Raw genomic sequence first — 27,775 nt, forward strand, 5'->3', positions numbered from 1 at the left:
GTTTCAATATGTATTTCCGTATTTATTTTATAACTTGATAAATACATTACGTATATATTTTTGTTTATTTTGGTGAAAGAGGAAACTTCCTATAACATCTTTCTTAACAAAGAAAAAGGACCCATAAATTTAAAATATTTGTGAATTAATACAAAAACTTTCCTGATTACTATTTGATCCAGCCAAACAAGAGCAATCCCTTTCCGGAGGACGGGCTGGGGAACGTGCGGCTGTGTTGGTCAAAGGAGAGGGGCTGGGTTGTTTTTTTTTTTTTTTTTCTTTCTTCAAATTTGTGATTTTCTTTTTCTTTTAACTCTTTTACAAAGAGTGGGTCCTAGTTGCCACATCAGCATTTAACGTCTCATTAGAGTCAATCTAACGGACAATGTAAATTGGTCAGATTTTGAAACATTGGGTATCAAATTGATGAAATTAAAACCTCATGGCTCATTTCGATATGGCACCTAAACCACGATGGTGTAAAATATTGTTAGTCCATTAAAATGTATATATATATATATGGTTTGGACCGTTAAAAAAAAATTTGTTAAATATATAACTTCAGTTGATGGATCCCTTAAATAACTTATTTGAGGGACACCTTTATAGGGCCCACTCCGTGTTGTATTTCACTAATACAAGCCATCTATTTTATAATTATTCATTCGAAAATCATCTCTGCAAAAAAAAAAATCACATGAATCCGATATCATTTGATCACTCAATTAGGGTCAAATGAGTCTTTACAATTGCATCCCCGTTGCAAAACTAGTCCATTCAAAGGCTCGTTCTTCATCTTATAAAGAATAGAAAATTTATTTCGAAATCCAAAATCTTTTCAGCATCAATGAAAGGAGCTTACAATTGCAGCTTTCCACAATAGATTCAGATAAGCCAAAAAGGCAACATTGACAATTTCGGATCAGGAACTTAAATTAGCTCATTAATCATTATGAGGTATTTAAACAGGTCTCATATTTTCATAAAGAAGAACAAACATCATTATGAGGATTTAAACGTTTAGAATTGAACGTTTTGAAGACACTGATAGTGAGACATCCAAAGTTTGGAGTCATTTGCAATTAGAATTTTTGAATTGCTGTTGTGATGATTAAATGCCCCCAACTTGGATAGCAATCTGTAAAAACTAAATGACTTATGACATACACATATGCTAGATTTAAAGTTTGGTAGATTTAAACTCTGTGACCAATATGCAGGGATGCATGTATTGAGCATTACCGTGCAAACCTTCATAAAACAGAAAATCAATGGCAGGAATATTATAAAAAGTAGATGGGAGAAAATTGGCTTAAGAAAATATAGAGTATCAATATGTTTCATAGTGACAAAGAAGTAAACACCACTATATTCACTACTGAAATTAAACTTAGAAGTACAGACTGCACAACTAGAAGAACCCCAGAGAGAATTGAATAATTACCATTAGGAGAACTAGAAGAACCCATGCATCAAGACATTGCAAAATCATATTTGTTTCCCGTCGATCTCTATGTTGTTGATGTGAGCAATCTTGGGCCAGTCTTCCCCTGTCTCTCGTTGGCACCGTTGCTTTAACAAAGGACATTCCGAGATTTGTAGATGAGAGAGAGAAGTCTGTAGCCCTTCATCTGGCAACCACTGCAGCTCAGGGCACATCTGAATTGTCAACTCTTGAAGAGAGGTCAGGTGTGTCAACTCGCCTCCTATGGTCCTAAGATTCAAAAGACTGGAGATCCATAGAGAAGTAAGACTGGAAGGCAGCAGCCCTTCTTCCGGAAATGAATCTACTGCTTCGCATTCTTCGAAGCTGACTGTCAAGTGTCTGAGAGAGGTGAGTCTTGGTAGACTCCACTGCACACGGTTTGCAATGAGCTTTTTGCAAGAACGGATGGAAACAGATTTTAACTTTGAAGGTAATCCACCTTCAAAAAATGAGTGCATTTCTGGGCAGTTTTCTATGGACATAGACTGGAGAGATGGGAGAAGGGCCTGCATCTGTTCTGGCAATGACCTCAATTTCTTACATTCATTGATATATATCTCTGTTAAGTCTGTCAAGATGAGCTCCTGTGAAATATTAGTGACGGATTCTAGACCGGCTCCACATAACTTGAGCATATTAAGCCTTGGGAAGTAGTCTAACGTTAATATACCGGTTAGCTTGGGACACTTCAGCAGACGAAGCTCACGAAGATTAGGAAAACCTCCACCTTCATAAGACCACTTTTCCCATTCCAACATATTTTTTATTTTCAACATTTGAAGACATTGAAATGATGGCCTAATTGCACAAGTATCATCAGCATAAAACTCATTGTCAATCGACACCACTCCATTTAACCCATCAATTTCTAGCTCTTTGAGTAAGGGTAGCTGTCCCAATGGTGGCAGGAGTAAAATATTTTCACATCGCTTGAGTCGAAGACAAACAAGATTAGAGGAACAATGTACTAGCCACCTCGAAAAGCTGGTGCTCCCATAAGAACAAATTGTGAGTTCTTTTAGGTTTGCATGGGGCTGGAGGTTGTTGAGCACCTGCCTATCTTTTTCTGAATCGTTACTATTGCATCCCCATTGCAAAATTAGTTCATTCAAATGCTCCTTCTCCCTCATATTGGACTTTAATGCATCCTCGGCATGAACAATATTCTGTAGGCCAGCAATACGAAGTGTTCCATGCAAATGGTGAAATTCCTTTAGCTCAGCGATGTCATCGCCATGATCTTTGTCCAAGACAAAGTCACTTAACGTTTGGAGATCTTTCAGTTCGCCCATCTTTGGTGGCATCTTTTCTAACTTTGTACCTCTTATGTCAAGATGACGAAGGTTTATTAGTTTTCCCAAGTCAGTTGGCAACTCAGCAAGAGCAAGACACCATGATAACAATAACGTCTGTAAATTATACAAAATGCACACAGAATCTGGTAACTTTTGAATCAAAGTATACGACATATCCAAATACCGTAGATGTATCAAGTTGCTAATGGAATCGGGTAGTTCCCTAATATCATACCTTGATAAGTTGAGAACTCTTACATATTGTAATTTATGCAATAGATGATATAGGTCCAGCATTCGAAATTTTCCTGCCCATATAGGTAGCAATGATAATGGTAGGAAGGTGTGCAAATACTTTAAATCGTCAAATTTCTCGTAGGCATGACAATCTGTTTTTTTTCATAAATGAAAGATGACGGGTTTTAATCGCGGTATTGAGTGAGTCACTGTCCTCCAACCTAACACAGAATTTTCCCGACACAAACTTTGCTAGATCATTGATAAGGTCATGCATGGTAAAAAACGATTGAACACTTGATGACTGTTGAAAAAATGACCGTGAGACGAGATCATCAAAGTACTCCTCTCCAACTTCTTCCGCCATTTTCTTTTTTCGAGGTTGTAAGAGATCTTCAGCCATCCACAACATAACCAATTTCGATTTTTTAAAGTTGTGATCTTTCGGAAATAAGGAACAATAAGCAAAGCAACGCTTAAGATGCGGAGGTAGATAATGATAGCTCAACCACAGAGCTGGAAGAATGTTAACGTTCTTGTCTAACAACTCCCATATGTCACTTTTCAATATATTTTTCCATTCATCCTCATTTGCCTTGGAGCGTAGGAGACCCCCAAGTGCTTTTGCAGCTAAAGGAAGGCCTTTACACTTCTTAACAATTTCTCTTCCAATCACTTCCAGTTTTGAATTTTCATTAAGACCTTCAATTTTGAAGGCATGTTTTGCAAATAATAACCAACAATTATCGTCAGATATTTCCATGAGATGGTGAGTTGGAAGAGTACCCATAATAGATGCAACACCTTCATTGCGCGTTGTGACGATGATCTTACTTCCATGTGCTCCAGACTCAAAGGGACGCCTTAACAAATCCCATTGGATATAATTCTCGTTCCAAACATCATCACAAACAAAGAGAAATTTCTTCCCTGTCAAAGCCTCTTGGAGTTTAACTTGAAGTAGGTTGAGGTCTGTCATGTCACAAGTTTGTGAACTAACTGCCCCATAAATTATCTGCGTTATTCGAACAACATCAAACTCTTCTGAAACACAAACCCATACTTGGAGGTCAAAATGTTGCTTCACTCTAAGATCTTTGTATACCAGTTGAGCAAGGGTGGTCTTTCCAATCCCACCCATGCCCACAATAGGAATGATACTTATCTTATTATTCTCTCCATCATTCGATAGCAATAATTCGATAATAGTATCTTTGTCCCCATCCCTTCCATACACACTGTTGTCTTCTACCAAAGATGTTGTCGGTAATGTGGCTTGTTGTCTACCTTTAACACTTGTTTTAATGCACAGATCAACTTTCTCTTTTAGAATAAGTTCTAATCTGTCAAGAATCTTCGCTATCCTGGGTTCGATAGCATTTTTTATCTCATCAAAGGAAGTGGAATTTAGGATTGTAATCTTACTTGTGCTGCTGCTTCCGGATTCAGCTTCCAGATTGCATTGCAGAGCTTTAATGTTGATCTCGTCCAGCAGGTCATCTGCCTCATAGACAGCATCTTTAAGCTCGTCAAGCCACTCTCTCACTGCTGTGTTTCTGATTTGCTTCTCCTCTGCATCATCTAGCAGTGCATCAACTGATCTCTGCTTTATTTTCAACATCCCAAGCAGCTTATTGGTTTTTTTCCGTCCCCTAATGAAGTCAATAACCTGACGGGAAGACATCCTATGAAACAGAACAGAGAGAAAAGAGGATAGAAACGCTCCAGCCACTACTTCTGGAACCATGATTTCTTAGTTAGACTGGAAGCTGAAAGATGAGCAGAAAGGTACTTAATCCCTGGCCCTTGAAAGCTTTTTTTCAGTTATGTTATGCTCTTAGAAAAGGTCCACTAATCAGCTCCGAAGCCAGTATTTCTTCTTTACAAATGGATTTGAGAGTTGGGGAGAATGTACTAAGAAATAGAAGAAAAAACAAATATGATGGCCTTGAATAATAGAACTGGCTGAGCATGAAAGACAAAATCCAACCTTCAATTTCAATAGAAGCTGCTAGGAAAATGAAAGAAGAGGAAACAATTGAGTGCACGTAACAACAACGCGGTTTTAGTACTTGTCATCTTACTGTAATAAAATGCAAGGTATATTATGGTTAGTCGCCGAATTGTTCAACTTCATATGCTTATGTCAGTAATATAATGAAGATAACTAGTTGTCATTCTCATGCAGGATTTTCATATTTTCCTTGCGTGGACTTTTGATGAAGCAGATGGGAAATTTTACACAGGGAATAGCTATCAAAGACCCTGACGGTGGGGAAAAAGAAAATGGAAAATCAAACATCTTGTGGTATGAACAAGTTTCCCCTGCATTAATTATTACCTTATCAGTCGGTGTCCATTGAATTAGAGGCACAACAACAAAAGAAAATGAACTAGTGGCACCAAAGTCATATGCCAATTAACAGAATATTGCAAGTAGTGCCTTTGATAGCTAAATAATATCAACTATCTACAAATCAAGTAAAACGTATATGTAGTTCACCAAAAACAGTAAATTTTCTTCTTCTGTATTTTATATACATTTGAAGGAAACTTCAAAGAATAAACGAAACTTATAGAACTACAAGAAATTGGGACAGAAGCCACTGATTTCCTGGCCACGGCGCATCCATGTAGAAACTATCACACCAAAACAATTCTTGATGACTAACATGTAACACCCAAATAAAAGTTTAGAGTTGATAAAATAATAATATTTGTATGAAAAGAGTCCTGCAGATGCTTTCTCAGTTCTGCATTACTTTTCAATAGCTTTCCAATCAACCACTCGTGGACAGAAGGTGGACGAGGAAGGCAAAGCTTATCCATCAATTTGATACGTCTAAGAAAAAAGCTCATCAAATGATTGAAACACAAGAAAAGAGCTAGCTGAAGGGCAATTTTGTGCTTTGACAAGCCCCATATCAGAAGGCCTTTGGGGCACACCCTGCTCATTGCAAAAAGTCCTAGTGGTGAAATGTGACTTATTTATTTCACTGAGGCTCTATCTTTAACCCCAAACTCCAACCATCAAACCTTGAACTTGAACAACACTTTAGACTTGACTCGACCGATCCTAATGATTACAAGGACTAGGTTTGGGTAAGAAAATTGCCAAGACGTATATTTTGCAGTTACTCTAGCCCCCTTGTAGAAATTCATGGCTTCACCATGCATCCATCACAAATTCATGGGTCCATACTGTTGGAAATTAGGAATGTTATTAAATTGTTATTTAGTTTCCTTTTATTAGTTGATTGTAATTGATTTGGAGTAGTCTCCAAGTAACCTAGTTTTCCTAGTTAAGCTTGTAATATCTCTATAAATACTTAGCCTTTTGGCTCTATCAATAACAACTGAGAATTATTCTTCTTAACAAAATCTCTAATTTCATATGGTATCAGAGCACTGATTCTAGGGCATCTCTTGAAACTTTTTTACAAACCTTATTTTCTTCACAACCCTAGTTGCTAATCTTTGAAATCCTTTGCCAAATTGAGAGTCGTTGGCGCTTTTCATCCTTCACCCATGATGGGTATTCATCTTGTATAGTCGTCTTATTCACCCTCTCCTCAATGATCAATATTTTATTCCCGCTACCAAAGCCATACCATCCCACAGTTCCTACATCTAACTAAACCAACAGTCGCACCCTTCTTTGGCGCTGCAATTTCCTTATGTTTTTCATACAAGTATTGCTCTCTATACAAATCATATTGAGCCATCTCTAGTCATGCTCTCTGTTGCAATCAGATATTGAGCCCATGTTTTGATGTCTACTACGCTTGCCACAACCACGGCATCTTCGGCCTTCATCGAGCCTACCCATCATTTTTTTAAGTCGTCTACGCTTGCGGCAGGCACGCCGTCTTCATTGCGATTCCTTCGTGAGCCTCGTCACTGCTCACTAAGCCGTTTATTTTCTCCGTGAGCCTTGTCACCGCTCACCGAGCCGTTATTTTCCTCCACGAGCCTCGTCAACGCTCGTCGAGCCTTTCATTTGACTGTTCTGCCGGTCTCTGGTTATTTTCCTCCGTGAGCCTTGTCACCGCTCACCGAGCCGTTATTTTCCTCCACGAGCCTCATCAACGCTCGTCTAGCCTTTCATTTGACTGTTCTGCCGGTCTCTGGTTATTTTCCTTCGTGAGCCTTGTCACCGCTCACCGAGCCGTTATTTTCCTCCACGAGCCTCGTCAACGCTCGTCGAGCCTTTCATTTGACTGTTCTGCCGGTCTCTGGTTATTTTCCTCCGTGAGCCTTGTCACCGCTCACCGAGCCGTTATTTTCCTCCACGAGCCTCGTCAACGCTCGTCGAGCCTTTCATTTGACTGTTCTGCCGGTCTCTGTCTTCTTCAGCTACTCTCTTGAGTTGCCTTTTCGCTTCTCAGTTTGAGCACCTTATCTTTGTCTTTGTCTCTGTTCATGATTTGCTGGGTTTCCTCCCTTACTATTCTCCTTTTTTGAAGTTTTTTCTTCATGAGACAGCCGTATGCTACCACATTCCCCTCTTGCATTTGTTACTGCCATGAGACTGGCATGTTTGAGTCTCTTTACTATTATTTCAATTTCTCTTCTTTCAAATCTTGACCATTTATCAGTGTCAAATTTGATGGGGAGATAGATGCAACTTTATTTGGGTGCTGCTTCCTTCAACTCACGACTCTCATACATCGTCGGATTTGAGAGGAGCAACAACCCCCTTTACAGCAGCACACCGCTGCTCCATTTGCCTCCAAATTTGCTTTCATTACAACAGTGACACAGCTGCGACACAGCTGCCCCCTCCACAGCAGTGACACCACTGCCTCTTTATCAGCAACCTTTGGGAGTAACACCTTTCACAATCTCTTGTGCAAGTTGGACGTTCTTGATATCCACTCTCCAACTTGAGGGGGAGTGTTGGAAATTAGGAATGTTATTAAATTGTTATTTAGTTTCCTTTTATTAGTTGATTGTAATTGATTTGGAGTAGTCTCCAAGTAACCTAGTTTTCCTAGTTAAGCTTGTAATATCTCTATAAATACTTAGCCTTTTGGCTCTATCAATAACAACTGAGAATTATTCTTCTTAACAAAATCTCTAATTTCACACATACTAAGCATGCAAAGATAACAGATGATAAACAAAACGCATTAAAAGGTGAAAGAAAATTTGTAACTAAATACAATGAAATTCTGGAATGTTACAATTTACAAACTAATTTCTTTTTCTTCAGAAGACTTCCAGATAAAACTGTCATATTCCGTCAATCTAAAGGAGGATGAGGAACAACCTACAGAGAAGTGGCTTCTGGCTTTACAATTTACAAACTAATTTCTTATTCTAGGTAGCTGAAAACGGGACGACTCTAATAAGAAATTTGAGTACCTCTTTATTTTGATTCACAGAAAAGAGTAAGTGAACGCAATGAATTTGTGTATCTTCTTTGCTTTAGAACATATAAGATCTTAAAGAGATTTCTGTGCTCGAGACAACACCGCTTTCCAGGTTGGTGTAACTTGTTTCATGTGCTTTCTTCTGATCATACAATACAATGATTAATTTGAACCCCAAACTATTGTTTCGTGACCTGTGACTGTGTGAACAGACATTAGACCTCTCTCACCTACAGGTACGAGTTTAATTTAGACTTGGTGGTTGCTGCAAGCTTCTGCAGTACGTTTTAGAACTACTTGGAATCTTTAAAAAACAATAATGTGTGTGTAACCAGAATAGTGTTATGGAAATTAGTTAATATAGCGCATTTTCTTCTTCTTCTTCTTTTTTTTTTTTTTTGGGGGTTCTTGGGTCGCTTGGATGCTATTTCATCCATACGTATTTTACAGTGAGATGCTTCTTTATTAGAGAAAAGAAGACAATAAGACACCTCCCCTTAATATGTTTCAACAAAACTTCATGCATGAAAGAGATCTATATCAATTTATTTATTTATTTATTTATTTTTATGGTGATCGAGGTGTGTATGCTGTGCTTTCAACACTGAAAAAAAAGGTTTTTGGAATGGAAGCTAAACTTTTTGTAACAGTTTATAGAAATTTATTAGAAAGTTAGATAACAGGACTATACTAACACTTAATATTGAAGAACCAAAGAGTAACCATTAACAAAAGATGATTATTTAATAGGAAGAAGAAAAAAAATGCCCCCACATAACTCTGGTAAGCAATATATAAAACCCTAATAATAATAAATAATAATCAGCCCTAGCTAATTAATTGTAGATCTTTTATGCATGCATAACAAACCAAAGAATGTCGCCAGGGTCTTTGAAGGACCATAGATACACAGTGTCTCCTTCCTCGAAATCCTCTATTTGCATCACTGAGTTCCAATCTTTTAAAACATGTCCACCATCTGCACTCCTACTAAGAGTCATATCAAACACATTAAGCGAGGGTCCGATCATCCGTACGGTAAGCGACTGCTTTTTCTTCAGATTGATTGGCACGCCAGACAAAGACTCAGGTAACACAAGCACCAAACGATTGCCAAAATCGTGCTCACAAAACGTCAAATCGCGAACGAGCGTCGGTTTCACATTGGAACCTACTAACTCTACTATTTTCATCTTCAGATCCTCAGGCAATGCAAAGTCCACCATCTTTGAAGATTTGAGGTTGAGCTAGCACACGTTAATTGTACGTAAAGAGAACTGTTGTGATAAAGGGTTTGCACTATGCTCCTATATATATAGGACTTTAGAAAACTAGTTTCCCAATACTTTCGATATTTAATTAGTTTCGTAATTTGAAACTAGAAAGGTTGACTAGCATACTTACTCGATTGCATGGAGATCAACTTCAAATATCTGCTTACTTGTTTTCAGTTTCAAAGACATATTCTTACCTGATTTTGTATGCATGACAGGTCGTATGAGATATATTGAACAACTTTCTATATTTTCGAATCAAATAAGGGAAAAAAAAAAAAAGAAGGAAGTTTCAATATTATTTTTTAACTTGATAAATACATTACGTATATATTTTTTTTGTTTATTTTGGTGAAAGAGGAAACTTCCTATAACATCTTTCTTAACAAAGAAAAAAGACCCATAAGTTTAAAATATTTGTGAAAGTCATAATAGGAAAAGATGATTTTAATAAAGCAACGTGCAAGTCATAATAGAAAAGATAATATTTTAACTTAAATCAAAATAGAGTCCAACTAGGAAAGTAATCTCAAGAGATAAAATCTAATCCGATTAAAAATAGGACTAACATAAAAGCGCTTGAGGGAAAATAACTCCAACTAGGAATCATATAATGAATGCATGTCATGATTTACCTGAAATCAAGTTCCTCATATCGATCAATTCATACTTCGAAAATCTGAGATTGAATGTGTTGCGCCAAAACTTTCCAATAAAAGATATTCACACACTAATTCCCAATTTATGCTAGAGTCTAGGAAATGTCTATACAATTTTCATACTAACAGTATCAGAAATGTGTGCACATAGGTCAAATTCCATGATATGATAATTAAACCGAAAAAACCAGGAGAAAAGAAAATGCATGTACATAGCTAACAAATACAGATATTCAGACTCTTCTAGGATTCTCTTCCTTTAGGCGAGTCTCTATTTTGCATGTCATTATCTATAACCCCTCCATTACCATTCTTTCTCTTTCCCTATCTCTTTCTCTTCCCTAAACCAAACAAAGGCCAAAGGTAGAAAAGGAAGAAAGGAGAAAGAAAAGGTTCCAAAAAAGACAAACCAAACCACATTTCATAAATCAACCCTGTAATGAAGCTTTCCCACAAAAGGTCTGGATAAATCCTCTGAGGAGAGAATTCATCAAGGACCCCTCTCTCTCTCTCTCTCTCTCTCTCTCTCTCTCTCTCTCTCTCTCTCTCTCTCTTTACTTTCTCTAGAGATGGGTTTATGGAACCATCATGTGGAAGGCCAAAGTGCTTTCAAGTACCTCCTTTCATTGAATGGCTGAAGCCACCTTCCTCATTTTCTTCATCATCATCTCCTTATTTTTGCTTATCTGAGAATAGCACTACTATGTGTTGGCGTGACTTGTGGATATTGACTTACTTTCCTTACACACCAAGAATTCCTATTATAATTGTAATTGATTTACTTTAATTTCTGATTTCCTACTGCAAATAGATTTAGGAATTTATTATTTACTTGCCTATTTAGGTTTCGTTGTATTATAAATATGACCTCCTACAAGGAGAAGAATACACAGAAAATTCCCACAAACAAATATTCTCTCATAGTTTTTATATTTTAGCATGGTATCAGAGCCAGGTTCGATCTAGGGACTTGTGCTTGTGTTCTTCTTGAAATTTAAGTGCTCTTCTCCCCCCTTGAGAGGGGGGGGAGGGGGAGTGAAAGGGATATGTTTATTGACCTATCCCAATTACCTTGACATATTTCCATGAAGATGTTGCTTATTTCTTGACTCCGACGACCCCTTCTCTTCAAGGGGAGAGGAAGATTGAAGAGAAGTTGTGTCTGAGTGAATTAACTAAAGTTTATATGGAAGAATTTATTGTTGCCACTGCCGTGCTCATGGGGTTTCTGTGTTCTGCCTTACCTATTGCCGTGCTCACAGGGTTTCTGTGTTCTGCCTTATCAATTGCTATGGTCACACAGTTTCTGTGTTCTGCCTTACCTACTGCCGTGCTCACAGGGTTTCTGTGTTCTGCCTTATCTACAGCCGTGCTCACAGGATTTCTGTGTTTTGCTATGTGCCCTATTTTTTAGGGTTTGCTCTTGTGTTTCCGCTGTGAACTTTGTTTTAGTTTGTCACTTGTTTCACTCGTGGTTGACTAAAAGATCTTCTCTACAATTGGTGTTTCTCAAGTATGGTGTCCTGTGACTCGCTTGTCAAGTTGGGCCTGCGAAATATCTTTGCCCAACTTGAGGGGGAGTGTTGGCGAGTCCTTATTTCATTAGAATTTTGGTTACTTACCAATTATATTTTATCCTATTGTAATAGAGATTATTTTATTTAGTGTTATGGGGGTTGATGATTTTTTCAACCCTCATAGAGGTAGCACCACCGACTCATTCTCTCATTCTCCACCAACCATCGTTGAGTTGAGTGCCCAGATGGCTCCGCTCCTACAGATGCAGACTTTGACCCTGAACCCGATCCAGAATCAGGATCCTCTTTTGACGACCCCGACCCCGACCCCGACTATGATGACGACCACCCAGACCCCGATCCCGACTATGACGACGACGACCTCGACCCCGACCCCGACCCCGACTCCGAAGACGACCCCGACCCCGACCCCGACTCTGAAGACGACCCCGACCCCCACTCCGATGATGACCCCAACCCCGAATTTGTCTCTGATTCAGACCCTGATCCCGATTTCGACTCCGACTCCGGCCTCGACTCAGGCTCAGATTCCGATCCTAATTCCTACTCAACCTGTATCCTATGCATCTTCCGCTGCACATATTATGACTTCTCAACTAACGACCCCGACATATGGACCAGATTGCGCATTTTGTGAAATCCGAGGATCAATTGGTGGATATTTTGACAAATGCGATTTCCAGTAAAGCATTCCACAATTCACTAGATCAGTTGGGCATTGGCGACATCTATGCACCAACTGAGGGGGAGTGTTGGCGTGACTTGTGGATATTGACTTACTTTCCTTACACACCAAGAATTCCTATTATAATTGTAATTGATTTACTTTAATTTCTGATTTCCTACTGCAAATAGATTTAGGAATTTATTATTTACTTGCCTATTTAGGTTTCGTTGTATTATAAATATGACCTCCTACAAGGAGAAGAATACACAGAAAATTCCCACAAACAAATATTCTCTCATAGTTTTCATATTTTAGCACTATGCAATGCTTGACTCTTTTAAGCCGGTTTACGGACACCAAGCCGGTGAAAATAGAAGATGTTGGGGTGCAGAAAGAGGGTTTTGGAGTCAAAGAAGAGAAAATGGGGCAGTGGCCTTGCGCATTGGACTGCCTAATAGTACTAGTGAAGCTGATCTGATCAATCAGACACTCATCATGAGAATAAGAAGGTTTTGGATCTCAAGGAAGAAGGAGTAGCCATGAGGAAAAAGCTTTCATGGGTGCTCTTTTAATGCAGAGAGTAGGTTTTGGATACCAACACCTGCTCAGATTCTTGTTGGGCCGATGCAGTTTGCTTGCTCCATTTGCAGCAAGACCTTGAATAGGTACAATAACATGCAGGTTAGTTAATATTAATTATTACCCATCATATATCTTTTGAACAAATTTTTGTGGGGTTTTTAATTTCAGAACCTTAAACACTAATTTTCACCAACAAATTAAACTACAACCTAATTGAAAAAAAAAAAAATTCAAACCAGAAAAGGGAAGTAAAAAAAAAAAAAGGATAGACTTTGTTGTGAAGTTTTTTAGAATCGTAATTTGTATAGTGGTGGAAGTAATTGAATTGTTGAATTGCCACTTATACAAATGGCTTGGTAAGTCAAACTAGAGAAGACGACTTTGTATTGAAAAAGAGATGACTACTTCGTTATAAACCCATGTCTAATGATGGGTTCTCGAGCCGCTCTTATTCTGGATTGGTGTCCAATACCTATATCCAGTCCATGATATATTTTAAGCCCACCAAATAATGGTTAGGATCCATATTCTTTAATTGAATCTATCCAATCCAATCCGACCCACCAAACAGGACCTAAGTGTTCTATATATAGAAGCTGCTAGGTTTTAGGTTAGGATATTGCCAAGACAAATTTTTCACTTACAACTAGAGAGCTTAGTACAAGTAAAAAAACAAAGGTTGCATTATGTAGCTCCCACGGCCCCTTGTAGCAGCAATTCATGGCTCCACCATTGTGCACTGTGTTGTCTGCATCCATCACAATTCATGTCTCCATACATATATATGTCATTTCATATCATTTTTCTTTTTTATTTGTGTTTTGTACAAATTTAGAGCTACCCACAACTACTTTCTCACCGTCATATATATTGCTACTATAAGCTTTCATAAAGTGATATGCCTAATGTGCATTACTTCATAACCTTTTTAGTCTTATAACTTCCCCAGAAGTCGAATGTCTTTGTTTAGATCCAAGAGAAATTGACATGCTGAGCTCATTTTAACAGCTTGAATATGACTGGGAAGATGAATTGTTAGTACAAATAATATTTCCTGCAACTATTACTCAAAATTGGAATTATGTACCGCACAATTATTGCTTCACTTACCATACCACAGTTCAAAAGACTAATTCAAACTGAAGTGAACCACCAAAATTTAGAGTAACGAGAGCTTAAATCAGGCAGGACCAGAATTTACATGTACCAACTAAGCATGCACAGATGACAGATTATTAGGGTTCATAGTTTTAGTGTTCTAGTTTTCTGGAGATTTGAGAGTTTTGGAAAGAAAGGAGAGATTATTGAGCTGCAATATTGCTGAAGGAGCTGTTTTGCTTCCATTTCCACTATACCAATATATCCGTTAGAGGAGAGAGGAGAGATTCTTCTCTAACTGATTTACACAGGGATTTAATCCTAACCATTGATCCTATCATCGTATGAGATGATTACACTTGTCACAATCTAACAGATTATATCCTAGGCTAGATAAGAGACCACTTGGACTATGATCCAATGGCTCATATTACAAACAGAGTTTAAACATATAAAAAAGAAATAAAATGCAAACAAAAACAACTTCGGCGCCAAGGATTTCAGCTCAAGGGTTACACATCAACACAGATGATAAACAAAATGCATTAAAAGGTGAATGAAAATTTGTAACTAAATACAATGAAAAACTGAAATATTACAATTTACAAACTAATTTCTTCAGAAGACGTCCGGATAGAACTGCCATATTCCGTCAGCAATCTAAAGGAGGATGAGGAACAACCTACAGAGAAGCGGCTTCTGGCTTGGCCAAAATTGCAAATATCCCAAAAACCCTGTTATTTTGAATTATATTGATCAAGCTGGTATAATATGTACAAAATCATTTTTACAAAGGTGTGAGATGTGGATTTCTTTACCTGAATGTACTACGAAACTCGATTTTTGGTTCTACATTATATCAGAATGAATCGATTATGCAGGGGATATAATCGCTGCACTGGTTTAGATATAGCCATACATGAGTTTTGCAGTTCTTCAGCTAAATAAGTATCTGCAGAATTTTAACCCAATTTAAAAGTTTGTTAGCATTAGCCACTGAATATTTGATTAAACCTATTAACGTGAAAATTGTCAGAATTGAGCAATGTGACATGAGAGATTGACTTTCATTACCTGCAGTTTGGCTTCCTGCAACACTGAAGTCATATAGTTATTATTCTAGATAGCTGAAAACGAGACGATAACTTTTCCAATAAATCTTCAAGGGTTTATTTGTATGTTACATGTTGTGGTCTCTAATAGGAAATTTGAGTCCCTCTTTATTTTAATTCACAGAAAAGAGTAAGTGAACACAATGAATTTGTGTATATTCTTTGCTTTAGAACATATAAGATCATAAAGAGATTTATGTGTTTGAGACAACACCACTTTCCAGGTTGGTGTAACTTGTTTCATGTGTTTTCTTTTGATCATATTCGACAGAAGTATTCACCAGATTCGACAGAAGTATCTCAAAAGAAATAAAATTTCCTGTCAAATCAGGGTACTAAAATGTTTAAACTGATAGTAGGTCTAACACGGCTGGAACTTTTTCCTTGCTTAAAGATATGTGAATCTAAATATTAACAAGGTTGGATTGATAATTGAATAGTAGCTACTACTTGATTGACACACACTCTTATGAATTAATAACAGCAAATTAGAAGTTATAAATAATAAGAAAAGTTTGTTCATATATCTCAAAGTAGGCATGCAATTTGGTAAGCATAGCAATGTAGTATCCAGTTGTTTCATTTTTTTTGGGGGGTCAGGGGCAAGTAAAAAGCACAAGAGAACAGAGAACTAGCCATTTAAACTTATGAGCAGAGACTGCAGAACAAGCACCTGATAACGCCACTGGGATCGATCAAGACATGGCACATCATATCTGTTCTCCATCGATCATTATGTGACGGATGTGAGCAATCTTGGGCCAATCTTCGCCTTTTTCTCTCTGACATCGTTGTTTTAGCAAAGGACAATAAAAGATTTCTAGAAGTGAAAGAGAAGTGGGCAGCCCTTCCTCTGGCAAGCTCTGGAGCTCAGGGCATCTCCGAATTGCCAAATATTCAAGACAGATGAGGTTTGTCAACCCATTTCCATCCATGGTCTTAAGACTCAAAAGAGTGGAGATGGAGAGAGAGCTGAGAGTAGTTGGCAGAAGCCCCTCCTCTGGAAATGAATCTACTTCTCCACATTCATTGAAGTCAACTCTCAAGTCTCGGAGAGAGGTGAGTCTTCCAAGAGCCCACTGCATACGATTTGCAATCAGTTTTCTGCAAGACTCAATCCGCAGTGATTTTAACTTTGACGGCAATCCCCCGTCTGGAAATGATTCCAGTTCTGGACATTCTGTTATGTCCATGGACTGAAGAGATGGGAGAAGGGTGTGCATAAGTTCTGGCAGTGACCTCAATTTCTTGCAGCGACAGATATTTATATTCGTCAAGTTTGGTGCATGTAGCCCTCCATGGGGAAAACAAACAAAACTTGGGCAATATATATACAGGTACTCGAGGCATAGGAGTTTGCGGCGTTCAGATTCTTGTGAAAGAGTGAGACATTCTATATTAGTTCGACACAACACGAGCCTTTTAAGCTTTGGAAAGTAGTCCAAAGGTAATCTCCCTCTTAGCTTAGGACAATTCCGCAGACGAAGCTCACAAAGATCAGGAAAAGCTCCACCTTCTTCATTACCTCCAACATAAGACCACTCTTGCCAATCTCGCATGTTTTCGAAGATCAGAACTTGTAGAGATCGAAATTGCTGGATTTCACTGCCATCATCACCGAAGAACTCAGCACCTATGGACACGACTCCATTTAACCCAATAATTTCAAGCTCTCTGAGAGAGGGCAGCATTCCAAGAGGTGGCAAGAAGTAACAATTTTTACAGTTCAAAAGTCGAAGACAAACTAGATTTGAGTAAGAACGATCGACTAACCAACCTGGAAATCTCGTGCCCTCATAAGAAACAATGGTCAGTTCTTTTAGGTTCGTATGAGGTTGGAGGTTGTCGAGGACTTCTCTATCTTTTTTCGAATCCTCAGTATCGCCACCCCATTTCAAAACAAGTTGATTTAGATACTTCTTCTCCTTCATATTGGCCTCCAAAGCATCCCTGACATGGACAATGTTATGAAGCCCTGAAATACAAAGAGTTCCACGCAGACACTGAAGCTCCTTCAACTCTACAATGTCATCATACCCTGCAGTATTTTGGTCCAATACAAAGTCACTCAATGTTTGGAGATCCTGCAATTTGCCCATCTTTGGTGGCATCTTTTCTAATTTTGTTCCTCTGATATCAAGATGCCGCAAGTTGATTAGTCTTTCCAAGTTGGTTGGCAACTCAACAAGGCCTCGACAGTACGACAACAACAAAGTTTGCAAATTATACAAAGTACATGTTGTATCAGGTAACTTGCCTATCAAAGTGTAAGACAAGTCCAAGTGCCTAAGATGTTTCAGGTTACTAATTGAATTAGGCAAATTCCTAATGTTGTAGCCTGATAAATTTAGCACTCTTAAACATTGTAGTGTTGGAATTAAATCATGCAGTATCTTGTCCGACATATAAAACTGTGCGACAATTGGACACCTTAGTGATAATGGTAGGAAGGTGCGCAAATTCTTCGCCTCATATAAAGCCTCAAATTTCTCAAAACCATCACCATATGTTTTCATATACGAAAAATGACGAGTCTTACACTGAATGTCCAATGAGTCATTGTCCTCCAACCTCACACAAAAATCTCCACATACGAACTTCGCTAAGTCATTGATAAGGTCATGCATAGTGAAAACTGGTTGGTGATCAAATTCGCCTTGTGAATGTTGAAAAAATGACCTTGAGAGTAAATCATCGAAGTAGTCCTCTCCAACTTCTTCCATTGTTTTCTTGTTTTTGGATTGTAAGAGACCTTCAGCCATCCAAAGAAAAACCAGATTCGATTTTGTGAAAACATAATCTTTGGGAAATATTGAACAATAGGCAAAACAACGCTTAAGATGCCGAGGCAGATAATGGTAGCTCAACCATAAAGCAGGCAGAATGTTGCTATCCTTATCTGACAACTGCCAAATATCGTTCTTCAGTATATTTTCCCATTCCTCTATGTTTGATTCAGAGCTTAAGAGACCTCCAAGTGATTTTGCAGCTAAAGGAAGGCCTTTACACTTTCTAATAATCTGTCTTCCAATCACTTCAAGATTTGGATTTCCACCAACTCTTCTACTTTTGAAGGCATGTCTTGCAAATAACAACCAACAATCTTCTTCGGATATTTGCCTCAGATGGTGAGTTGGAAGAGTACCCATTACAGACGCAACGCTTGCATTGCGCGTCGTTACAATGATTTTACTTCCATGATCTCCAGACTCAAATGGACGCCTCAAGACATCCCAATTGAAATATTTATCATTCCAGACATCATCGAGAACAAGGAGAAACTTCTTCCCTGTCAAAGCTTCCTTGAGCTTAACCTGAAGCATATTTAGGTCCATGAGATCACAAGCTCCTGACGTGATTGAGCCATAAATTGTTTGTGTCACTCTAACAACATCAAACTCTTCTGAAACACAAACCCACGCTTGGAGTTCAAAATGCTGCTTTACTCTAACGTTGTTGTATACGAGCTGAGCAAGAGTGGTCTTGCCGATCCCTCCCATGCCCACAATGGGAACCACACTTATTTTATTTTCAGTCATATCATCTAATAATAATTTGATGATAGTTTCTATGTCCTCATTCCTTCCATATGGAGTAAAGTCCTCAACCAAAGAAGTTGAAGGTATTGTTTGTGATGCTCTTCGTCTTGCTCCTGCTTTCAAATTAAGAACATCTTTTTTCTTTTCAATGAAGTCCAGTCTCTCAATGATTTCTTCTATCTTGGAGTCAATTGCTTTGTCAATGGCATAAAACCATGTTGAGAAGAGCTTTTTGTTGAGTTTTCGGAACATCTGTTTTTTTTTAATTTTATCAAATAGAAACTTCATTAGATAAACTTCAGCAGTACAATCAAAGACATCAACATGACATCTAAAATATCAATCCCAAAATGGCAACAAACTAACATGCTAAAAGCAAAATTAACGAGGACAAAAGCCGCTTTAGTTCACCAACAACAAATTAATAATTTTAAAGCTAATTAAATATTTAATTGAAGTTAATTTCTTTTCATTTTGGAATACAGATACACATAAATGTCCTAGGAACATATTCATTCCCTAGTATACAGAAATCTTTATATATAAAACAAAAGGCCCTTATTTAAGAAAAAAATTTCAAAACACAACTACTTAATGGATTAAAAAAAAGTATATTCAAATGCAAATAATTGAAAATAAAAGAAATAAAAGCTCATGCAAATAAATAAATAAATAAAAAAGTATATGTATATAGTGGTATATAGTCAATAAAAACTTTAAATAACATTTTTTTTAAAAATCCCCACAATCTGTACCTTACTAGTGCTGCTTCCAGATTCAGCCTCCACCTTGCACCTCAAGGCTTCTGTCTTAATCTCGTTCAACAGATCCTCAGCATCATAGACTGCCTCCTTAAGCTCTTCGAGCCATTGCTTCACATCTTGGTTACTTATTTGCTTCTCCTCAGCATCATCAAGAACAGCATTCACAGACAACAAAGTGATCTTCAACTTCTTCAGCAAACCCTCAGTGAGTTTCCTTCCCTGGATGAAATCAAGCACCTCCTTCGAAAGCATCTTCTCGAACACTTCCTCTAGCAAAGCCTCTGCAAAGGCTCCCGCCACAATCTCCATGGTGTTGACTTCTTCTTTTCAATATGGAATTCAGAGTTGAGAGAGAGAAGGTATTATTCTGTGAACAGGAGTTAGTAGAATAACTAAAGCTTAGAATAACAAGTTGATATGAGCATATATTTTGATGAAGCTGAGATAAATAACAATGGACGACTCATAAATCGTTGAAAGTGAAAGTCAAGTTAAGCTTTATACAGGAATCTGGACTATATATGTAATGTCATTATTTTTTTCACTCTCCTTTTGCTTTTGATAAAAGCAGATGCTTTCAAAAATATATTGGAGAAAGAAAGCAAAAGGGCCATTTGGTTTCTCATTTTCTCCCCCTGTCAATTATTAATTTATTATGAAGATGGGAAACCATATAACAACAATGTTAGTGGGACCGCAAATTCCTTCTTCCTATTTTTTCTCTGCTTCACTTTTTGACAAAGCTGACGCAGGAAACTTATAAACAATGTAGCACTGAAAGAACCCTTTCAGATTAAAAATCAGATATTTTCAAAAAGATTCCACTTTCACTATTTTTACACTCTCGCCTCAATCATGTAATTCATGCTTCATTTCATACATCTCTATCACTCTCATGTAACGAAGATAATACTTTTTATTGTTCTCAATTAATAATGCAATGATATGTAGAATAATTTTTTCATGTATCATTGTGTTATTGATCTGAAATAACAAAATAATATTATCCCCATTGCATATAACAAAATAATTATATACTGTTATGACAGTCCTGATCTCTTGGACTACATGGATCCAAGAGATTTGTGGTCACTCACCGTTGGATGTAAATTCAACGGTTCACTCACTCTTGCACTTATTTTAAAAAACTTTTTTGAACCATTGGATTAATATCTAACGGTGGGTGACCACAATCTCTTAGACTCCTGTGGTCCAAGAGATCGAGACTGATTGTTATGATATCCAATATATGGCAAATCTGCTTCGTTGTTAACATCCCTTCCTAGTGTCATGAAAGGGTCAAGTTTATCCATTATGTATAAACTTTTCTAACACTAAAAGTAAAAATAGGGACTTTATAAGAAGGATTTTATCTAGTACGTGTGATTACTTTACCATAAAAAGTAAATGTAACTATATAAGCCCATATTTTCCTATGTGTGATCATCTCCTGTCCAAAATCTGCCAAAGCATACAAACTTTTGCTCCTTCAACAATCCAAATTACAAAATAAAAAGAAAACAGCACTACAAGTTACAACCGTAATTCAAACCAAGAAATTTTGAGAACCTAGAAAGTGAAAGATAAGTTGAAGGCCACAAGAATATGTAGTGGTTGTGTTATTATATTATTCATAATCAACGTGAGTTACATTAGATCACAAGTGCAGAGAAAACGATTAGAGATATAACGTTGTCAGATTATGAGAGGTGATTTACAAAGAATTAAGCAAGTGTTGCAAAGAATTAAGCAAATGATAAATAGAGGATAATAACACATGATAAGCTTTAACGCCTATATGTAGGAGTGGACAGGATTCGGTTCAGTCTTGTTTTTACCTAAAATCGAAATCAGTACTATTCATCCAATTCGGTTTTTAGTCAAAATTGGAGAAAAATTGAACCAAACCAAACTGCCAAGGAACAATTTGGTTTTCCAATTTTTTGGGTTTACTTCATTTTTTTTTATTGGGCTTCAATATCTATAACATTTAAGGCAAATTGGGCCTAAAGTCTTTCTTTTACGTTTATATTGGGCCTAAAGTTAGTAGCATCCAAAAGGGAGGCATGATTAGCATAACGAAGATTGGGCTTAACAACCAGTTTTAGCCCGTGTTACCATAGAATGAGCAGGAAGAGGTTGAACCTAGGGAATGAGTTGCACTTGATGGATGTCTTGAGGAACTTGGTGAAACTAGCGCAACAACAAGGGGAATGGGTGAGGGAAATGTGAGGATGTGGTGATGGGGTCACTCAAGGGAAGTAAATTAAATGCAAAGATAAGTAGTATTAGACCAAGATCTAGTTGGTAATATTGTCAGGTTTGTTAATTGGTTGGTCCTCAAAGTAGCATATGCTTAACTTTCAAAATTCAGGATTTAGGTTGAAAATGAGCTAAAACCTCAAACATGATGTCTGACATCTTTATACATTTCTTTTAACGTCACTTCAGTCAAAACTTCTACAATGTAACTAATGGCATGTTTACTTATTTAGAATTGAGGCAATGATGAATCAGAAAAGTTATGAATATGGAAGAGAATGAATTTGAATTTGATCAGCTACTACTCTCAATCAATTGTGTCGGATGGGCTGCCGTACCCTCCTAGTTAATCTTTGTGAGGTTTCAGTCTGAGTGGGGATAAGCTTCATGCTGGTCTCTCTTGAGTCTTGTCTTTGTTTTTCCTTTCTCAGTATGTGTGGGGTTGGGCTTTTGCCTTCTTTTGCATGATGGTCTGTATTTGGATTCTGATTCAATGATCATTTCACCTTTTCGACCAAAAAAAAAAACAAAAAAATAATTCATAAATCAGAAAAGTCATGATTTTTCATAATCAACTACTACTCTCATGTTCTCCACATATCGTGACGTGGAGCGCATGAGAAATTAGGTATCGGAATAATTCTAATACGCATGTGTTAGAATGTCATGTGCACTTAACGAAAATTGCGAAAGTGGGGAATTGACAAACTTAGGAATAGGGAAAGTAAGGAATTAGGAATAGGAAAAATAAGGAATTGTTTACTCACCGCATGGAATCTATTGAGGCCCGAAAAATTCACGGTTCAGCCCAAATAAATTCTCGGCCCAATGCGATACCTTACGGAGAATAAACCAGATTTGGGCACGCGAAAGTTCGTCATATGAGCTTGCACACATGCCACGCCACGTTACAAGCTTAAGTGGGCCCATGCTATGCAAGATGCCCGGGGCTTACTTGAGTGGGTTGTGGTATGGATGGTAATAAGTTGACATGAGGCTCATTGATGGGCCGAGAAATGGAAGTCCCGAGGTTGCTTGGGAGCCTCAGAACTCAAGCCCATTTCTTATGCCCAAATATGTGGGTGAGCACAAAGAGAGAAAAATAGCCTATTACTTCAACCAAAATAGCCCATTACTTCAACCAAAATAGTCCATTAACTCAACCAAAATAGCCCAACAATTGATGAAGTTAGCCCATTCACTTGATAAACCAACTTATTGTCCTAGAAGGCCCAAAAAACTCAAGAAAATATTTGCAAAATCTCCAGCACCTAGTTGAAAACAAAAACCACGATGAAAGCCAAAATATCCATATGTATAAGCTGCTGGGAAGCTCCAACACATGGGAGGGAACAAGTTTCAAGCAAAAACATTCAAAAAACCAAGGGATACTTGAGCAAAACACCCTTCAAACCAGTGTACATACTCATTTCTTTCCCGCATCAGACCTAGCCTTGGAAGAGGGGAGAAAAGAAGGAAGAAAGATGGCTGAAAATGGGGATTCTCCACTAAGGCAGCTACGGGAAAGGGGCCTTGAGCTCCAAAAAATCCCTGATTTTGTGCAAATGGGCAGAGGAAATTTCACCAAAATAGGATGATTGAAGGGATGATAGGAGAAATGAAGGGAAAGACTTGGCCAAATTAGATAGAAACCATTAGGGTTTCTTGGAAAATGATAGTTTCCAGCGCCTATAAAAAGAGGCATTTCCTACCCATCATCACAACACACATCTGGAGAGCAAGCTTTATCTCTCACCTCTTAAACATCTGCAATTTCGAGCTCATCCTTCCATCTCTTCCAATTTTCCCTTTTTGTAAACTTTTCCAAAGCTTGACAGAGTTTTCGTCGAGTTACCGGAAACTACCAACACCCCACTACTTCATCATTAGCTAAAACAACCACATCAGAGAGCAAGCTTCCTCTCTTACTCCCCAAGCCCAGCAATTTCGTGCTCAGCCCATCCTTTTCCCTTAGTTTTCCCTCTTGGCAAGCTGTTCTAACACTTGACAGAGTCTCTGTCAAGTTGCCGGAAAAACACTTACGCCACCATTTTCTCTCTTTTTCCTCATGCCCAACCAAACCTCTCTGCAAAATCCTCTCTCTCCTACCTTAATACCCCATCTTTCCCCTAGGAACACTTAATTTTCTCTTCAGTGCTAAAATCATGTCAATTTTGCTTCCATGCCAGAAGCCTCTCATGCCAAGCTAGAAAATTTATCTGTAAGCTGTTGTAATTTTCATTGGTGAAGATAACCAAGATGTTTTCTAAGGCTTCTCTGTCCTTTCGAAGCATTCTTGGGGCTTGATTTCTGAACTCAGGCACAGGGGACAATTTCTTCAGTTCGCTCCTTATGGTAGCCTAGCCCATTTGTAACTGCCGGAAAAAAAAAAAAAAAAGCCCTTACAGAATCATAATAAGGATGGTTGATTCCCATTATTTGTACTTATTAACTCTCATGAATTGGAAGCTAAACCAAGTTTTGGAAGGCAATATAGGAGAGAAAAATGTAGTTGATTTAGTTCCTTGTTTTGAGGGTATTGGATTATGGAATTAAGGTGGGACTAACTTTTTTATTTTTGGATTCATTATGTATTTGTAAACATGTGAGAAATTCATGAACTGAAATAATTCTTTTTCTTTTCATACACATTCCGAATAAGTAAAAATGACATAAATAGTTAGAAATATGAATAATTCCAATAATCATCCCAACATAATCCCTATAAATAAACATGCCATAAGTGCGAGTGAACGTAAGGAAATGACATTGGAATTAGTTAGGTTTAAAAAATTTATCCCTATATAAATGAAGATATTCATGCAATCGTCCTCCAATATCACTTGTATATAAATAAAAAAATAATAACAATAAAAAAAAAATTAGTGTGCGTTGAATGTAGCATGAAACCCAAAAAGGAAAAAGGAGTTGGTTTTGGGCCTTTTGGCTGGTGGCAACGGGGATCTTTCAAGCGTCCTCGGCTTGTAATGGCTTTCAGAATATGCCAAGGGCCATCCTTTTCCTATTTCTTAATGAAAGAGAGTCCTACAATACACTCTCTCTGTCCTATATATAGGGCTTAGTTACTGTGACCCCTCCTCGCTTTCTCCGCTCTCAGCCGAAATAAAAACATCCCCACCTGAGTCTTCATCAACTCTCTTATCCTTCCTCACCAACCCATCTCACTCCGTAAGCTATCTCTCTCTCTGTCTTTCTCTTTCCATGTTTAATATGTGCGCATGTCATGTTTTTTTTTTTGGTCAGTATATGTATGTCATATTGGATCTGTGGTTTTTGAGATGAAATCAGGTTGTTTATTTGTTTAACAGCTGATCAGTCTTCTCCCTTTGGTTGTTGGGTTTTGTTGTGAGGGTTTGTGTTGTGGGTTTTGTGTTTTGTGTTTTTGCTTTTGGGTTTTATGTTTTTGCGTGTGACATATATAGAAAAACGAAGATCAGGACTGAATTGATCCTTGATTTTCAGAATTTGTTTTTCTGAAATCTGAAGCAGAAATGAAAAGTTGAAAACAGCATAGGTTCTATATTTGATTGTGTCTTTGAAAGCACCTTCTGTTATGAACCAAAGCTCGTTTTGCTTTTTCTTTTCCCTTTCTTGCTTGTTTTGCAAACAATATTTTTTGGAATTTTAGTTTTTATTGTCCGGATGTATGCCTTGAACTTAGAATTAGATTCTGAATACCCCCAAATGGTAAAATGGGACCTATTTGGCTGAAGTTGCTGGGTTTTGACGCACTTTGTAATTTGGTGAAGCTAAATGGTTCTCATGTTATTGGCTTTGGTATAATCTGGTTGATTATTGTTTGGTATGACTCATATATTAGTTAACTGATCTGACTTTGGTTTTAGAGCTATTTGCGTTTTCACCCGTAATCTTCCAAAATTTATTGATCTGATTTTTGTTCTGGTTTGAACTTCTTGAAAGTTTTAAATTTAAGAATGTTTATGTTATGCATGTTTTCCAATGGTCAATTACAGCATCTGGTTTAAACGTTAAAACATGTATGCCACGTCATATTTAATTATTGTTAACTTTCTGTAGTGTTGGCTTTATTGTGAACTTTACTTTTGTATGTGTCTCCTTTCCTACATTTGAAATGATTTTGGTCACTACCAGAATAACCACAGACAATAAATTAAAATTTGCTTGATGAATTCAGTAGTGTGGTCATACAAGGTCAAATAGATTACGAAGAAGTTGATTGACCCGTTTATATCATATGAGTACTTGTGAGAGGCGTGTCACAATTTTCAGTTGTGGGCTTGGATGCTAGATGCACACTTTTTCTTGGGATTGTTAATTGTTTATCTTTTTGTGAAACTTTCATAGGTCATGTTGGATGGTGTATATTGTTTTGTTTTGGATCATTTAGTGTTATAACTTGTTTTTTTGGTTACACTTCTAGTTTTAGACCAATAATTTAGTTATTCTTCATGGTTTAAAGTAACCATCTGTATATGCTATCTAACCAAAACGGAGCCTCGAGTGAAGAGCATAGAGCCATGAGCTTGCTTCTTCTCATAGTGCTCCGGACATTGAGTGCCTTTGTGTTTCAGAGGGGATGGTTTTGTTCCATCTTTTTATGAATTTTTCAGAAGCGTACAAGTGATGTCCCTATCTTATTCAGCTGTGTTGTTAGAGACCTGAAATGAAATTCAAGTTAATCTATATGGAGAATAATGAAATAGCTGGTTGTGGAAAGTTCTGCTGCATAATGTTGATCGCTAACATATAACAAATGCAAGTTTTGGGTCACGGTATAGTTTTTTAGGGCTAGGCTGGGGCCAGTTTGGTTTGCTTATGTCTGTGGTAAGATAAAACTGGATCATGGTTTTGAATTGTTTTCCACCCTTTAATGAAAATTCTATTGTGTAATGTTCCTTGCTGTCATCATTTGGTGTTAAATTGCCTTGCTGTTCTCCATTATTTGTATTGTTGCTAACACAACTTTGTTTCTTTCAAAAGTGTAGTCTTGAAATGTTCTTTTTGGTAGTGTTCTTTTTGCCGTTCTCTCTTTTGTTAGTGTTCTTTGTGGTAGTTATTAAAAGTCTTGAAATGTTGTTGTATGATTTCAGGGCAAAACATGTCAACCATGACAACTGTGCAAATTCCATCCCAATGCATGTTCAGACATGCACCCCAGAATCGTTTCACCAGTTCTATCGTTAAGTTATCATCTCCTCTTGGATCTGTGAAGAATATCTCCAAGGCCTTTGGCTTGAAAGCATCCTCCAACTTCCGAGCATCAATGGCAGTATACAAGGTCAAGCTGGTTGGACCAGACGGTGCGGAGTGCGAGTTTGATGCTCCAGATGATGCGTACATCTTAGATTCAGCTGAGAATGCAGGAGTTGAGTTGCCATATTCTTGCAGGGCTGGGGCCTGCTCTACCTGTGCAGGGAAGCTGGTGGCAGGTTCAGTGGACCAGTCCGATGGCTCGTTCCTCGATGACAATCAAATGAAGGAGGGTTATGTGCTGACCTGTGTCGCATACCCGACTTCAGATGCTGTGATTCACACTCACAAGGAAAGTGAGCTATATTAGGTGCTTTGCTGTTGGAATTGAGTAGAAAGTATGGAAGTGTTGGTGTTTAGAATTATTATGCATCTCATGTTGTCAAGGTTCTCGTAGACCTTCTCTTTGTTCTGTTTTGGTGGGGGTTTGTTGTGGAATGGCAGTGCATCTAAATGTTAATGGTTGCCGTATTGGTTTCCGTAGGTGGCGCTTTAGTTTAGTTCTTATTCAAGGGGTAGATTCAATACCTGTCCCAAAGCGTTTGTAGAAAAATTCACAAATTAAATTCGCTTTTCAAGTGGTTCCTTAAATTGGCTTCTAATAATACTCTCAGTACGAACTTTTTATTTCTGA

The 27,775-nt window shown here is 37.7% G+C and overlaps 4 protein-coding genes across 6 annotated transcripts; 1 reads left to right on the top strand and 3 right to left on the bottom strand.

Moving 5' to 3' along the window:
- On the bottom strand, positions 1,259–4,969 carry LOC109949500 (putative disease resistance RPP13-like protein 1). The gene has a single exon (XM_020565239.1). It carries the CDS (start codon positions 4,763–4,765, stop codon positions 3,146–3,148), a length of 1,620 nt encoding a protein of 539 aa, XP_020420828.1. The 5' UTR covers positions 4,766–4,969; the 3' UTR covers positions 1,259–3,145.
- LOC18772823 (putative disease resistance protein At3g14460) lies at positions 1,489–2,955 on the bottom strand. The gene has a single exon (XM_020565675.1). The coding sequence runs from the start codon at positions 2,953–2,955 to the stop codon at positions 1,489–1,491; it is 1,467 nt and encodes a 488-aa protein (XP_020421264.1).
- LOC18773320 (putative disease resistance protein At3g14460) lies at positions 14,679–20,070 on the bottom strand. Of its 3 annotated transcripts, none has more exons than XM_020565470.1 (4): positions 19,618–20,070; positions 15,997–19,114; positions 15,030–15,163; positions 14,679–14,910 (listed from the first exon to the last, which is right to left on the bottom strand). In XM_020565470.1, exons 1-2 carry the CDS (start codon positions 19,933–19,935, stop codon positions 16,034–16,036), a joined length of 3,399 nt encoding a protein of 1,132 aa, XP_020421059.1. In that variant the 5' UTR covers positions 19,936–20,070; the 3' UTR covers positions 14,679–14,910; positions 15,030–15,163; positions 15,997–16,033. The 3 variants fall into 3 exon arrangements, with proteins under 3 accessions (XP_020421059.1, XP_020421057.1, XP_020421058.1); XM_020565468.1 differs by having other exon boundaries at positions 14,679–14,945; XM_020565469.1 differs by having other exon boundaries at positions 14,679–14,945; positions 15,286–19,114.
- LOC18773648 (ferredoxin, root R-B1) lies at positions 24,939–27,775 on the top strand. The gene is made up of 2 exons (XM_007207422.2): positions 24,939–25,077; positions 26,982–27,775. The coding sequence occupies exon 2, from the start codon at positions 26,990–26,992 to the stop codon at positions 27,449–27,451; it is 462 nt and encodes a 153-aa protein (XP_007207484.1). The 5' UTR covers positions 24,939–25,077; positions 26,982–26,989; the 3' UTR covers positions 27,452–27,775.

The sequence above is a fragment of the Prunus persica genome, chromosome G6 (genome assembly GCF_000346465.2).
Source record: "Prunus persica cultivar Lovell chromosome G6, Prunus_persica_NCBIv2, whole genome shotgun sequence".
Classification (NCBI taxonomy): domain Eukaryota; kingdom Viridiplantae; phylum Streptophyta; class Magnoliopsida; order Rosales; family Rosaceae; genus Prunus; species Prunus persica.